The 15,424-nt window shown below is 43.8% G+C and overlaps 1 protein-coding gene across 1 annotated transcript in view; it reads right to left on the reverse strand.

Annotated features, from left to right (window-relative positions):
- Nucleotides 1-15,424, reverse strand: part of TAGLN3 (transgelin 3) — a 223,585-nt gene that overhangs the window by 67,342 nt on the left and 140,819 nt on the right. Inside the window, exon 3 of the mRNA XM_069637181.1 lies at nt 8,257-8,431. Within this exon, the coding sequence (XP_069493282.1) occupies nt 8,257-8,431 (175 nt within the window). The remainder of the gene's footprint in view (nt 1-8,256; nt 8,432-15,424) is intronic.

Here is a 15,424-nt window from a genome sequence, read left to right on the forward strand (position 1 = left end):
CATGCCGCCAGTTTCTCTGCAGGACGGTTTTGGTATCTTACCGTGTCCTCATGAGCTCTTCCTTATCTCTCTGGGTTCCTCCCTCCATGCCCACACAGCTGTACTTACTATGCATCAGGGTTATTGGTCTCATCTTAACTAGAAAGAAATGCAGGCCTCATGACCAAAGGTGCTAAAATCTGAAACCTTTCAAGGACTCTCCTGAAAGCGGCGCTCTGCCTAGTGACTGGGGTACCATATCTGTCTGTACCGTAGTGATGCAAAGGACGGTGCACACTCCCTTTGACTTGGAGAACCAGACTTGTAACAACCAAAAGTATATACACTCCAAAGATTACACTTCAAAGAATATTCTTACATGTAGCATCCAAAGGTTTCTCTTGGTTAAAGATCCATCTGAAGCTATTCTCCAATTCAACTGGAACCTCCAGACCTCCAGAATAACTCCGGAAACCTGCTAGTGAAACCAATGCAGAGCAACTGACAGCTCTGGCAGAAACACCTGGCAGAAACACCTAAAGTTCTCCAATCTCAAGGTACCTGACCATTTAAGAGGTCTCAAAGAGAACCCTAAAGGACCTACCTGAGCTCAAGGAATCCTCAGGCATGACAATTCTTTTGAAGGTGCCTGGACAGTTCCAAAAGCAAGTCCTATTAACCCCCTCCACACCATTCTAGCCACTTGGCCTCAGTATACTTTCCCGCTTGATCAGAAACAATTTAGTCCATCTGCTCCACTTAGTCCAAGGAAGAACTGTACCATTGCTGAATAGGCTGAAACAGACTGTACCAAGCCAAGGGAAACCATAAAAAAGATTGTGAGCCTGCAGTGTACTGTAATCTCTCAATTAGTTATACGGTAGATTCAAAGTCTAACATTCCTATATTCATATTATCAATGTGGTAACCTGTATTCTGCATGAATGTTTTAGTCTGTATTCTTACCCAGCCTGTTCCACTCGGGGGAGCTTTGACTTGATTATTCAAACACTGCAAACAGTAGGCGAGCCACGGGAAAGAGAACCCTAAAGGACCTACCTGAGCACAAGGAATCCTCAGGCATGACAATTCTTTTGAAGGTGCCTGGCCAGCTCCAAAAGCAAGTCCTATTAACCCCCTCCACACCATTCTAGCCACTTGGCCTCAGTATACTTTCCCGCTTGACCAAAAACAATTTAGTCCATCTGCTCCACTTAGTCCAAGGAAGAATTGTACCATTGCTGAATAGGCTGAAACAGACTGTACCAAGCCAAGGGAAACCATAAAAAAGATTGTGAGCCTGCAGTGTACTGTAATCTCTCAATTAGTTATATGGTAGATTCAAAGTCTAACATTCCTATATTCATATTATCAATGTGGTAACCTGTATTCTGCATGAATGTTTTAGTCTGTATTCTTACCCAGCCTGTTCCACTCGGGGGAGCTTTGACTTGATTATTCAAACACTGCAATCAGTAGGCGAGCCACGGGAAGCCAAGGAAACCCCTGCCGGCCTATATCAGTACTCTCACTTGGACCCAACACCTGGGTCTCAGCAAAAGCACCTAACAAGCCTCAGCAATGGTCTTCGGCCAGTCCCCTTCCGCCTCACCTTTACACACTCCCTGGGGTCCTTCAGGCAAGTCTCCATTTGAGCAGCAGGGCACACCACTCTACTTGAAACTCAACCATCCCATCGTTCACTGCCGCAGTCAGCCTCTCCACTATCATCATATTGTGTACTTTCCCCCGCCCAGACTTCTTTCGATGGAAGTGTGTCACTCATCCAGCACTGGGCTATGGCCAGTCGTCCCACCCTCAACATTTCTTCCCACATCTTGGGGAGTCTGTGTTCTTCCTGTCCTTTTGTGGTAGCCCTAAGAAGATCTGCAGTGGGTCTAGCCCCAAATGTATTCCCATGACCTCTTCCATCCAACTCAACACCTCCTTCCAGAACATTTGCACTTTGGGACACCACCACCAAATGTGGGCTAGAGACCCCTTTAAACCAGAGCCCCTAGGGCACATGGGGGACGGTATGGTATTGTTTATTTGTAAAGCGCCTATACACATGGGAAGTGTTTCAAAGTGCTTGATGCCCCTAGGAACATCTTAGATAACCTCAGGGGGTCGCTGGGCCAACCCAACAACATTTTAAAGTTTTGGTCCATCGTTAAGGTGAATAGGCCACCCGAAAGGCGACTTTGTAAATTCGTGCCCAGTCCTCATCTAAAATCTCGTCCCCAACCAGGTTCACCCAGTATCTTTGGAAAGTTTGTCTCCCTGTAGGCACGTCTCATTCATGGCTTTATAAAACTTTGATAGGATACCCTTTCTTGTGATGGATAGCTCTATTACCTTCTCCACTGTCGTTAACTATCTTGCCACTGATATTCCCCACTTCGGGTCCGTTAATATACCCTTTATGCAGAGATACTCGAACACTGAGATCAAATCTCTCCCCAGCACTTCTTGTACTGCTTCTAATTCCAGGATGACTCCATCCCGAAATAGTTGTCCTGTCCCTTTTGAGGCCCCTATCTGACCACCTTTGTGAAAAGGCTAGCCCCTGATGCCCAAATGGAATGGGGGCCCCCATACAGAGGACAAAGCGGAGGGACATGTAGTGTATCCAGAGGTGTCCTTGGATTCATGCCATATTGCCCAAAAGACCCCCAAAGTAGAGTGGCCCCTTTGCCGTTCTGGGATGGACCTGCTTGGGGACCAACTGTGGTCCCTCACCTTCAGGGGTTGGGCCACTAGGTCCTCCAAGTAAGTCCAATATGTCCTCAGGTCCTCCCGTATTTGTTCCAGCATCACTCTGAGTTGGGCCGCCTTAAAGTAGAGGCGGGTATCAGGGAACCCAAATGCCCCCTTTTCCCTCGGGAGTGTCAGGGTCACCATTTCTATTCTAGGTGTCTTGTTTTTCCAGATAAATCTGTGAAGCTCTCCTGTTTCTTCTAGGAAGAACTTCTCTGGGAACTGTCTCGGGATGGCTGTGAACAAAAATGACTACCTGGGGCTGACATTCATCTTTATTGATATCATCTTACCATACCAGGCCAATATGAGATGGTGCCATCTCTTCTGGTCAAATCGTCAGGTGTGCCCGGAAGGGGACGTTGTTGGCTGTGGCAATTTCCTTCAGATCCCTAGTCACTTGAATTCCCAGGTATTGTATGCTCTTTTGGTCGACCCTCATGCCTTGGTATCTCCTTTTCGAGTCAAGAAGTGGACTCTATTCCAGAACCGGCATTACGCATGATTTCCCTACATTCATCTTGAGTCACGAATGGTGGCCATACTGTCATATCTGAGTCATGAGTGCCGGGAGGGAGCGAGGTATGCCAGTATATGGTCCGCAAAGAGCAAGAGTTTGCATTCTATTTCCCCATTGTCTATACCCTTGATTTGGTCAGTCCGAATCGCTATTGCCAGTGGTTCCATCACCAGGGAATATAGCAGTGGGGAGAGGGGACAACCCTGTCTTGTACCTCTTGTTAATACGAAAGTCTCCATAATGCTCCCGTTGACCCGGACCCTGGCACTTGGCTTCTTATAGAGCTCCTCTACCCATCTCAGGAAATTAGACCCCAGCCCCATCATCTTCAGGACCTTCATCATGAAGGGCCATTCGACTCTGTCAAAGGCCTTCTCTGAATCCAGCGACAAGGCAGGCTTCCTGCCCTTTCATTTGGGCACTATGGATCAGGTTAATAGTTTTCTTGATGTTGTTCGATCCATGGCTTCCTCTTATGAATCCCACTTGATCTCCGTGAACTAAAAGTGGTAGTCCCCCCCTTCAACCTTGTTCCCAGTATTTTCACCAAGATCTTTACATCCCCATTTAGGAGAGAGATGGGCCGATAGGAGGAACACTTGGTGGGGTCCTTCCCCTCCTTGGGTATTTCCACGATCATTGCAAGTAGCATCATGGGGGGCAGGGCCTCCCCTTACAGGCATGCGTTGAACACCCTCACCAGATATGGGGCCAATAGGGACCTAAATATTTTATAGAAATTCATTGAGAAGCCATCCTCCCCCGGTGCTGACCCTGACTTCATCCCCTTGATGGCCTGCAGGACCTCCGTTACCGTTACGGGGCACTCAAGTTTCGTCATTATTTCCTTAGGGAGCCCCAGAAGGGGATCTACAAAAATATGTCTATCTGTGCCTCATCCCCTTTCCATTCCGATGTATAGAGGTTATTATAATATTTTGCAAATTAATTCCCAATGTTCCTGGCATCATAGACCGACCCTCCCTCTTCCGTCTTTATAGACCCTATGGTTCTCTGCTTCTTCTCCTCCCTCAACCTCCATGCAAGGATCTTATTTGCTCTGTCACCTTTCTCATGTTATTTCTGTTTGAGAGCAAAAGTGGTGATGGCTGAAAGGTTTAGAATAAATCTTAACCTCTGGCATTGTTTTAAGTAACCCTCCAGACCAGTGTTCTTTGCCTGCCAAGCCATTACAAAAGGGAAAAGACAATATGCAATTCAGGTTTGGTCCCACCCCCAAAGGGGTAGTCCAGCCTGAACTGCTATGTCACATCCCTTCTGCACGAGACCACATGCATCCCCAGACATGTTTCAGCCTTGTTGGGCATCATCCGTGAGGAGCAGCTTGGGTCTATGTCTTCTCCCTCCCTCGAGACAGATCCATGGCAGGACCCCTTTTGTAATGGCGCAGACGGGCTAATAAACGTTGGTGTGGAAGGTTGCCAAAAGCAATGCCAGTGGTTCAGATTTATTCAAAACCTTCCACCCATCACTTTTGTGGCTATAATTTCTGTTTGAGAAACAGGAGGTTCTTTTCCATGTCCTGAGTCAGGATGGCCTTCAATTGTGTTTTGTACCTCCAGAGGAGCTCTTTCGCTTCAGCAGGTGATATGTGTTTTCCCTGGGTGCCCCCCAGCTGTATCTGCATTATTTTTGGGCAGTGCAAGCTCTCCTTCACGCCCCCTCTTTTTTCTTTCTTGAGCCTATCCTTATCAGTACTCCCCGGATGGTTGCCTTGAAGACCTCCCAGACCGATTGGATCGAAACCTCTCCCGTATCGTTAAAGAGGAAGTACTCCTTGATGCCTGTAAGAAGTTCCTGCTGCACTTCCTTGTCCTTAAGCAGGAAGTCAGTGCATCACCAGCTCCCTGCACGGCCAGCCACCCTCCCCATTTCCACCGTAACTCTCACGATATCGTGGTCAGACCACGGGATCAGGCGACCTGGGTGTCCAATACTTGTGCCTTTAGAATTGAGTCTACCAAGAACAGGTCTATGCGCGAGAAGGAGTCATGTACTGCCAAATAAAAGGTGTATGGCATGTCACCCTCCTGCAGGGGTGTGAGGGAGTCACCTGGGCCCAAGACCTCATTGACCTGCTTAAAGCGCTCAGAGTCTCCCATATTTGCCCTCATTGCCGGTCTCTCCCCCATTCTCTTGCGGTCCCTTATTGGATCTAATACCATGTTGAAATCCCCAACCACCAGTTGCCCTTCCACAAACCCTATTAACTTGTCCCTGGCCCCCTCCCAGAATAAACACTGGCCTACATTAGGAGCATACACGGAGCACAGCAGCACAAGCCTAACCCCATGCAGATGACCTTTAACAAACACATACCTACCATTTAGGTCGTCCAATACTGAGTCCACTAGTAAACCCAGCCGGGATGATATCAGGGCAACGACCCCTCGCCTTTTTTCACATCAGAGACCATGATCACTTCTCCCACCTCCTGGGACCGCAGTTGAGGCTCACCACCATTCTGCCAATGTGTCTCTTGGAGGCATATCCAATCAAGTCGAGCCCTCTTAAATTCCCAGAGCACCATAGATCGCTTACTCAGTGAGTTGAGGCCCCTGGACGTTGAGGGAACCGATAATCATTTCACCTGAACCAGGCATGCCCAGTTGTCGGAGCGCCACATAACTTCCCCCGCCCTCGAGACAGATCCATGTATGAGCCCATAATGTCCAGGCCCATGCTGTGTACCTAGCCACTTGAAACACCACACCCCGGATGTTACAACAACAACACCCTTTAACTTCCTCTTCCCAACCCCACCATGGCATCCAAACCCACTCAGATCCATAGCATCCAAGGGGATTAGCTCACCAGCGGTCCTCCTCTATCCCAGACCTGTTTAACTAAATCCTTGTACTTGAGCCCCCTTTCAGCACAATATCGTTCAACACACCAAAAAAAAAGAAACAAACTGCTCTGCCCCTCCTTCAGCTATGCCAATTCCCATTTCCAGTCATCTAGCCTTTATCTTAGAGTTCAAGATGACCAGCTCGGGGAGTGTTGAGTTTCATGTCATCTGGGTCTTTCTCCTCTCCTTCCATCATTGGTGCTTCCCCTCCCATTAGTTCTCCCATGCCCCTCTGAATATCGTCCTCTGTCACCAATGTGTAATTATACCCGTCTTTTTCAAAGGATATACAAAAGGGGAAGACCTACTGTATCTCACTCCTTTCTCATTAAGCCATTTCATGAGGGGGTACACTGGCGTCTCTTTGTCAGCGTTAGTGAAGACAGATCCTGGTAGATTGCTATTTTTACATTACCCAGGACCACTGAGCCCTGCCCCCTTCACTTTTTCCAGGATTTTTTGTCTGTCTGGGTAGTTCTGGAAGCGTGCAAGCACAGATCCTGGCCCCTTCCCTGACACTCCTGCTATATGCACTCTGTCGATTTTAGGCTTTTTTATGTTTTCATCTTTAAATAGGACCTTCACTGTTTCGTGGATGGTTCTCCATAGGGCCGTTTCCAATTCTCCCTCCTTCTCTAGGATTCCATAAAATCGCAAGTTATTCCTCCTCTCACGATTCTCAAAATCGTCCATATTCAGGGACACCTCTCCTTCCCTTCTCTCCAACTCCACCAGCCTCATGTCTATTTGCATCTCCATTGTTTCAAGGGAGGTCTGGTTGTTCTCAACTGCTTGAAGTCTCTCATCCATTTTGTCAATCCTGACATTTATCCTATCCACTTTACCTCCTATGTCAGCCCGCATCCCCCTTCTCTCCTCCAGGAGGGAGGCAATGTCTCTCTTGGTGGACATGGCGTCATCCCCTGCCTCCGACATGGTGGGGCCTGCAGTGTTCCTCTCCGCCCCCGGCCTCTGGTATTCAAATTGTCCCAACTTTGCCTTCCAGCCCATGGGCAGGTGGGGTCTTGTATACTTGATTCAGTTCTTGCCCTTATCAGTCCCGCTCGCAGCCTCCTGTGTTGAAAGAGGGTCTCTCCTCTGTGTGTTGCACCCCCTGAACTCCACTCCCTTGGGATCATTTTCCACGTATCTTTACGTCTACTCCTGGCTGATTACTCTAGAATCGATGTGGGTCGCAACCTTGGGCCTCTTCACCCCCGTGGTTCCCGCTGACTTGCCCCCCGGGGGGCCTGGTAACCTCTTGACCTGTCAGGGTTTTTACCTTGTTCCACCTCTGCTGGCGTCCGTTGCCGCACTCTGTCTCCTCCTCCGGACCTTCTCCTAAGTGGGCACAAGCCCCAGGACCAATTAATAGCCAAAACCTATTCGCTGCTCTTTTGCAGTTGTTTTGTGTCCGGCCTCCAGGGGTTTTTCCAATGGTGGGAGCGTTTGGGGTGGGCCCACTCTCTTCTTCCCTTCCTGATACTCACAACTCCTCCAAGCTTGCGTCACCTTCAAGACCGCCTGCATCACCAACATAGCTCTACTGTTCAACACACCATAACACCTGAAAGGCTCACCATCTCAGGAGGTCAACGGAACACAAAAAGCAAAGCTATAATCAAACTGGAATCCAAGGATCTCCAAAAAATGTAGACCAAAGTCTGGCAAGATAATACTCCCCCGCACTATTTACACTCCATTTATTGTACGATAATCTTTGCTTTCTAGCTATGTTTGTGCTATATAAATTACAAACATGCATAAATACTATGTACAAAGTAAGAAAAACAGAAGCAAAATAATGGTCAAAGGAAAATTAAATTAAGCTGCTACAAAACTATTTTTGCTAGAATATTTTCTCATAAAAGCTGCTAGAAAATAATCCACCCAATGTCAAAAAATAAAAATAAATCGCCAAAATCTGTTTTTCACAATTCATTCATCACAGTAGAATTTTGCCCAAATTGTGTCCTCCTTAATCCATTATATCTGTTCAGGTGCACAATACTATTTTATTATCGTACTGACTTGTGTATTAAGTATTTTCATTGCAAAATCTCTCACAATCCCTCAAGCACCACCATTTCGAAAACAGCCATTTTAAAATGTGTTAACACGTTACCTTCCCATAAGTCCACAGTCTGAAAAATATCTGTAGTTCTTACTCCATATGCTTCAGCTGCTCTCAAGAACTGGGAAATCTGTTCCATCTGTTTGAAGGCCATCTTCGATTCAGAAATCCTTTGGATGGGTTCCTTCCCATTTGGATGCAAACTGTTCATTAACTTACAGAGCAGCTAGAAAGATAAAACAGTGTTTTAATATTCAGTTCAGAGACATCCAAATTATATCAATGCATTGTTTGCTGGCTGGTAGAAATGAGTAAACAAGTCCAACAAAACATCACAAATGCTCATCACTTTAAGGATAGCATTTTTCCATTAAGCCACTGCAATTTGGGCAGGGTTATAGTTAACAATCGGGCAGGATGTTACAGCACTCACGGCTGGCTCCTCGTTAACATTCCTTTTAGTTTGCAGTGCTGAAGTGCCCCAATTCGGGGGGCAGCTACATTGTGGTCAGTGGAGGTAGTGGGACATGGTAGTCCGGTCTCTTTCTATACCGCAGTTGCTGCAATGGAGAGGACTACCCCATCACTGTGCCTCATCACACATGTCCTCTTTGTCATCAACCGCTGAAGCAGACTTCTGAAGATTCTGTGATGGGCTAGTGCCCAGAGCAAGCAAGGTGTGCATGAGTCAGTGTTCCAGGGTGGTGTTGACGGAGCATTGGCCAGTGCTGACTGAGACCTGGGAGTGCAAATGGTGTGAGTGCCAAGGTTAGAAGGGAGCACAGGTTAATTTGCGAGTACAGGCTGCAGGGGGAAAAGCCAGCTGTCAGGAAACATAGCTAGAATGGGAGTTGGTGGGGTGCATTAGTATGCAGGGGTGCCGCATGCTAATACACTGTGCTCCTGATTTCGCCAACTAATTGCTGAATCAATGCTATAGAGATGGTGGAGTCCAGGTGAAAACTGCCTAGATGTATATCTGCATAGAACTGGTCTAAAAGCAGGCAATTTAATGGAGTGGAGTAGACTTGGCATTGGTGAAACTCAAAGAATGGGGAAGAGAAGCTAGGGCATCCCCTTCAACCACAATGCGACCCCTTCCCAGGTGAGAGTTTTCCGGTTAATGGCCCTGTGGAAAGCAAAGTCAAAATAGTCCTCTCAGCCTTTTATCAGGCTTACCCTGGCATAGCAGGATTACTTTTTATAATCCTACTCCAACAGGCTACTCCAAGCATTAAAATAACTTGCATCTTATGTATTGGTTGTGTTGAGCTAAACCTTCGTAGTGCGCCGAAAAATAATGGAATAGGCAAGTAGTTATGATCAGAGTTATAAATTCCTTTTATTTTTGTGATATTAGAGCCTTTGTGGATGACACGTGTTTCGGCAGAGCTGCCTTTTTCAAATCCAGGCTTGTTAAATGAAAAGGAAATGGAAAGAAAAGGGGGAATATCGTAAGGGAATTGAAAACACACAAAAAGAAAAATTCTGTATGTATAGGTATAATCATCAAGCTGAAATGTATTATATGCAGAGATATCTAAGGTGCAAAAGTGTAACAGATTTCTGAATTTGTTAGAAAAACACTGTCTTTACAGGTGGTATAATCACCCATTTCACCATTTATAAAATAAAAAGAAAATGACAAAGGAAAAATTGGGGTGAGCGGTGAGTCTTGTGCTGAATTATGCATAAAGTTCAGAGCGAAAAAAGAGGGAGTTTAGAATCAGATAATGACAGTGGGAGACAGAAGTCTACCTCTAAATATGAGAGGAATGATCAGGTTGAGGAAAAAATATATAAACATGCACAGACTTGCGGAGTTGCAATGGGAGTCAAATTTGCCCCCGCCCTTGCCAACCTCGTAATGGGCATGTTTGAAGACCTCTTTATCTACAAATTACCGGGCTACAACAATCACATTGTCAAATGGACGCGCTATATAGATGATGTTTTTCTGATTTGGAACGGACCAATAATTGCTCTCATGGACTTTCTAGAACAAGCCAATAACAATACCTTTGGTTTTCAATTTACAGGCAAATCCAGTGATTCTGAGATTGACTTTTTAGACCTCAAAATTTCTGTCTCTGGAAATAAACTTACAACCAAAACCTACAGGAAAGAAACAGAGGCAAACTCCACTCTCTACGCCACAAGCTGTCACTATAAACCAGTTATCAAAAATATTCCGAAAGGAGAGTTTATTAGGGCTAAAAGGAACTGTACCAATACCACATCTTTCCAATCAGAATGTGAACTTCTATCCACAAGATTCATCGCCAGAGGGTACCCTAAAAAAGACATTAACAAGGCAAGAACCAAGGCCATACAAATGACTAGAAGAATGACACTAACTCCAAAACCAAAACCACAACAACAGCAAGAGGTGGTACAATTCATCACCACATATTGTGAACATAACAAAGAAATCAGAAGAGCATTAAAGAAAAACTGGTATCTCCACAAACTTGATCCCCATATTTCAGAAAATCTCAAAGATACCCCCTACTCTAATCTTTAAAAAGGCCAAAACTCTAAAAATGTGTATCAGCCCTCTTTCTTACCAGAACAAGAACAAATTACCCAAGAAACATGGCTCAAACAACCGACGGGATTCAGAAAATGTGGCTTCTGCAACATGTGCAAACATGCTCATTCACCAACAACTGTATTCACAGATGCAAAAGGGATAAAAACTTTGATCAAACAACAAATTAATTGCCGATCCAAATTTGTTGTATACGCAATCCAATGCACATGTCAATTGATCTACATTGGTTCCACCATTCGTGAATTAAGAACTCGGATAAGAGAACATCTTTCAGTAATCGGAAGTCAAGACAGTAATTTGCCACTATCACAACATTGGCAACTAAAGCACCAAATGGACAATAAATTGGACATCCAGTTCATTGGTCTACAAAAAATCAAGACCACCACAAGAGGTGGTAACCAGGAACTCTTTCTCAGAAGAGCCGAAGCAAGACTGATTTGGCATCATCGAGCAGTGGAGTGGGGTTTAAACTCCGACAATGAAATGATACATTTCCTCTGAAATTATGCAACTTGTTTTATTTGTTCAATGTATTACTATATATTCTCCTCTCTGACATAGCATAATACGTAATACCTGCTGACTCTTCGGCTCCTAACACGAACGTTTCCAAAATATATATTTTTCTTGCCTCTTATACCTATGCTATGGTAACCATGTAACTTGATACGTCTTCAATTTCTTACTTATTTCTCTTGCTAAAACTGCCTTTCTTTCTCAAACCATCCTTCAATTCAAACATGGGAGTCTGACTACATTTCCCACAATCCCCCCTTTTTTTTTCATGCGGAAAACACCATAAACAGTTACACACTACGTTTCCCATAATACCCTATTTTCGTTTTGATCAGCCACGAATTCGCCTCATCATGCTATATCCAAATAATTGTACTCGCATTTAAATTTGTGTTCTTTATTTATTTCTTAACACCTATACAGGTAACTACAGCACATCATTCCTTATAATTTGTGCCTAACCCCATACTCAAAACTCGTATTAGTATGTGTTTCCAATTTAAACATGCGGAAACCCCATCATAGAATGGGACACCCACCACTATGCACAGCCAAAACACGCTTTTCATTCCCAAACTATGGCCGCCAGTAATGGTAACAGACATAGGACTTTTCACTTTTATTCACTGCACCCAATGCGGTAAACACAGGACACTCGAATATACGGAGGACTTCTTTGTCCAGGTAAGACCCTGCTTGATGTGCGTGCTGAGCACGGGGGCTTCCTTAAAGACTTGATGCTATTCATAAACCACACACGTGCGCTTTACCGAAACGCACGTGGACTAAAACCATGCATTTTCGTTTTTGCATTTTCACTTTTAAAAGTGAAACCTTATCACTTTCCAGCCAACTAGCCAGTCTATCTTAACTATTAATGATTTAACCATGAGGTCTGGCCATTATTCTAAAACCGCTACAATATATATTAACACTGGTTGCTTTTACGAATTACCAGTTAGATATGAATTATACTGTTGAAACATGTTATATGACTGACACAGCTTTTCTCATAGTATTTACTGCGTGCTCGCGCTTACATAGTGGGGTTTTTTCTATTTAAACTCTAACACTCATTTAAACCAGTTACTAAACACATCCCTGGAACCTATTCCAACAACTTTTTCATATGTTTCACATTTAGGAGGGATTCATCCCTGTGAACATCAGCTTCTTCATGCATTATGCAGTGACCTATGAGCTAACCATATAGGTAAGAAAAAGTGCCCGCATTTTCACTAACTAGCTGCCATGTGCATGTTTATATATTTTTTCCTCAACCTGATCATTCCTCTCATATTTAGAGGTAGACTTCTGTCTCCCACTGTCATTATCTGATTCTAAACTCCCTCTTTTTTCGCTCTGAACTTTATGCATAATTCAGCACAAGACTCACCGCTCACCCCAATTTTTCCTTTGTCATTTTCTTCTTTTATTTTATAAATGGTGAAATGGGTGATTATACCACCTGTAAAGACAGTGTTTTTTTAACAAATTCAGAAATCTGTTACACTTTTGCACCTTAGATATCTCTGCATATAATACATTTCAGCTTGATGATTATACCTATACATACAGAATTTTTCTTTTTGTGTGTTCTCAATTCCCTTACGATAGTCCCCCTTTTCTTTCCATTTCCTTTTCATTTAACAAGCCTGGATTTGAAAAAGGCAGCTCTGCCGAAACACGTGTCATCCACAAAGGCTCTAATATCACAAAAATAAAAGGAATTTATAACTCTGATCATAACTACTTGCCTATTCCATTATTTTTCGGCGCACTACGAAGGTATAGCTCAACACAACCAATACATATTGTCGCATACGGAGTGGAGGGGCTCTAAGTCTCCGTAGTAGCTAAACCTGGTGCGACTCAAGATCTCCAACGTCACCTTAACTCTCAAGGACAAATCCTTCTAATTCAACGGGGCGCGTAGGTACCGCAACAGGTGTCATCACAAACAGTCCCTCACTAGCAATGCAATAACTTGCATCTTATCTTATGCGACAAGGCCTTGAATGTTGATCTACATTAATAAACATAAATGGTGTATCAAAATGCCAACATACTATATTTAACATAATAGGTCAACATAGTATGTCAACTTTTTAACTTCTTACACACCCTCCATTTCCCATCCCACTTCTGCCCCTATCCACAGTAGTACATGTCCCTGGAAAGCTCCCGTTACTTTCTTTTCAGGTCCCATCAATGCCCGGCTCCAGTACAGTTTTTACTCAACTAGTAATTATTTATTTATTAGCTAAGTTTTTGTAATGAAGACTCTCTGTGCCAGGTTGAAAGGAGGATGGGAGAGCACTACTGTGGGAAACATTCCAACATAAACCAAATATATTGCATTTAACATATCATTCATTGTGCTAGGCATCGTAGCTAGAGAACTTGATCCTACTTGACTGCAGAACTCTGAAAACCCTGTCGGCATCTCCAAGAGCAGCGGGTGGTACAAAGCAGGCCAACCGGGGTCTGAATGCCAGAGAGAACAACTACTTTTTCAGCAGTTTCCTGAATTTTCTGTGATCTCTCCAAGGTCTCAGATCTTCAGGTGATTTATTCCCCAGCATAGAGGATGTACTGGACCAGATGTCATTTCGGTTTAGTGCACACCATGGTTTCATCTGAATCATTTACTACGTGGTAATTTACTACATTGTGATTTACTTTGTGGGGTAAAATAAATAGGTATATGTAGAGAGGGGCTAAAGAGGAGTAGGAAAGTGTAAGGGCGTGGGTCAGTAGGTGGGTGGTAGGAACTCCCAATGTGAACCCCTCATTAAAAGAGAAATAAACGGAAGAAGCCTACTCAAAGTAAATTACTTCACAGTCATTTAGAAACCAAACAAAACTAGGTTTAGCCCCTTCATTTAATCCAAAGATGTATAGGGAAGTAAAATGTCTTATTGGTGGGCAGATATTTTGGTCCAATCATCTAGGAGGCCTTGTGGGCAATGCAGAGAACCTTGAAGATTATACATTAGTACACTGGCAGTCAATTTAAATGATTCAGGGCTGAGGATTATGGTTGCTGTCTCTTATTCCCCCATCATCATATGGCTGCTGTATTCTGAATTAGTTTGAGTGGCTTAGCAAGTTACTTTGGGGCATCTTAGAGTATCCTATTTCGATATTCCAAATAGAATAGAAAAAATACCCTTCCCAGTCCAAAGCATACTGGAAATCCAAAAGTGGTAAGATTCTTCATGTTCATTTATTGCCCCTTTACTCGACAGAAATTTATCAGGCAACACACATCCATTAAAAAACCAATAACAAAGTGAAGACCATTCATAATTAAATAAAATATAACATAACTTTATCCAAAAACGTTCAAGACATCATATACATCACATATAACCACCAATGCAGTTAACAACATATGCACACATCATATCTAAACACACAAATCAAAATACTACCTTCAATAAATACCTACTATTACTTCTGATGTGCAAACTAGGTCTACATTTACTGAGTTTACAAATAATGTCCTCTTAAACCAGGCTCTGTGCAGATATTTAGCCACTGTATATGCTGCAGCCTCACCATCTGTCCTTCCAAAAAGAGCCGTTGCTTGTTTGGTGGTTCTTATTCTATAAACCTTTGTTTCAAGTAAGATTTTCTGTACCCCGCATATAATGGGCATATTAACAGAAAATGTATATCAGTTTCAGTTATGTTCCTACCACAGGAACATTCATCGAACACAGTGTTCTCTCAAATATTCATTTGATAAGCAAGCAGTAATATTGCAAACCTAAATTTAATGTATAAGCAGTGCATGAACTTTGGTGTTATGATGTCAAAATAACTCGCAACCCGTTACCACCGTATGCTTCCAGTACAAAAAAAAGCAATGTTGAATTAGAGATTTTTAGTCATGAGACATTCTTCATCAATAGTTAAAAAATGTACTTTAACAATACATACGCCCTCATTACAACACCGGCGCTAAACCATGGCGCTATTAGCACCATGGTTGGTGCCGGTGTTGTAACAGGTCCACCATGGTTCAATGGGGAATTACCACCCCATTCCAAGGTTGGCGGGGTGGTAATTCCCCATTGAACCATGGCCCTTCCCCATTCCCATTTTCGCCCCAAAGGGCTCTAAGGGAATGGGGAAGGC

The sequence above is a fragment of the Ambystoma mexicanum genome, chromosome 7p (genome assembly GCF_040938575.1).
Source record: "Ambystoma mexicanum isolate Mex_15411 chromosome 7p, UKY_AmexF1_1, whole genome shotgun sequence".
Classification (NCBI taxonomy): domain Eukaryota; kingdom Metazoa; phylum Chordata; class Amphibia; order Caudata; family Ambystomatidae; genus Ambystoma; species Ambystoma mexicanum.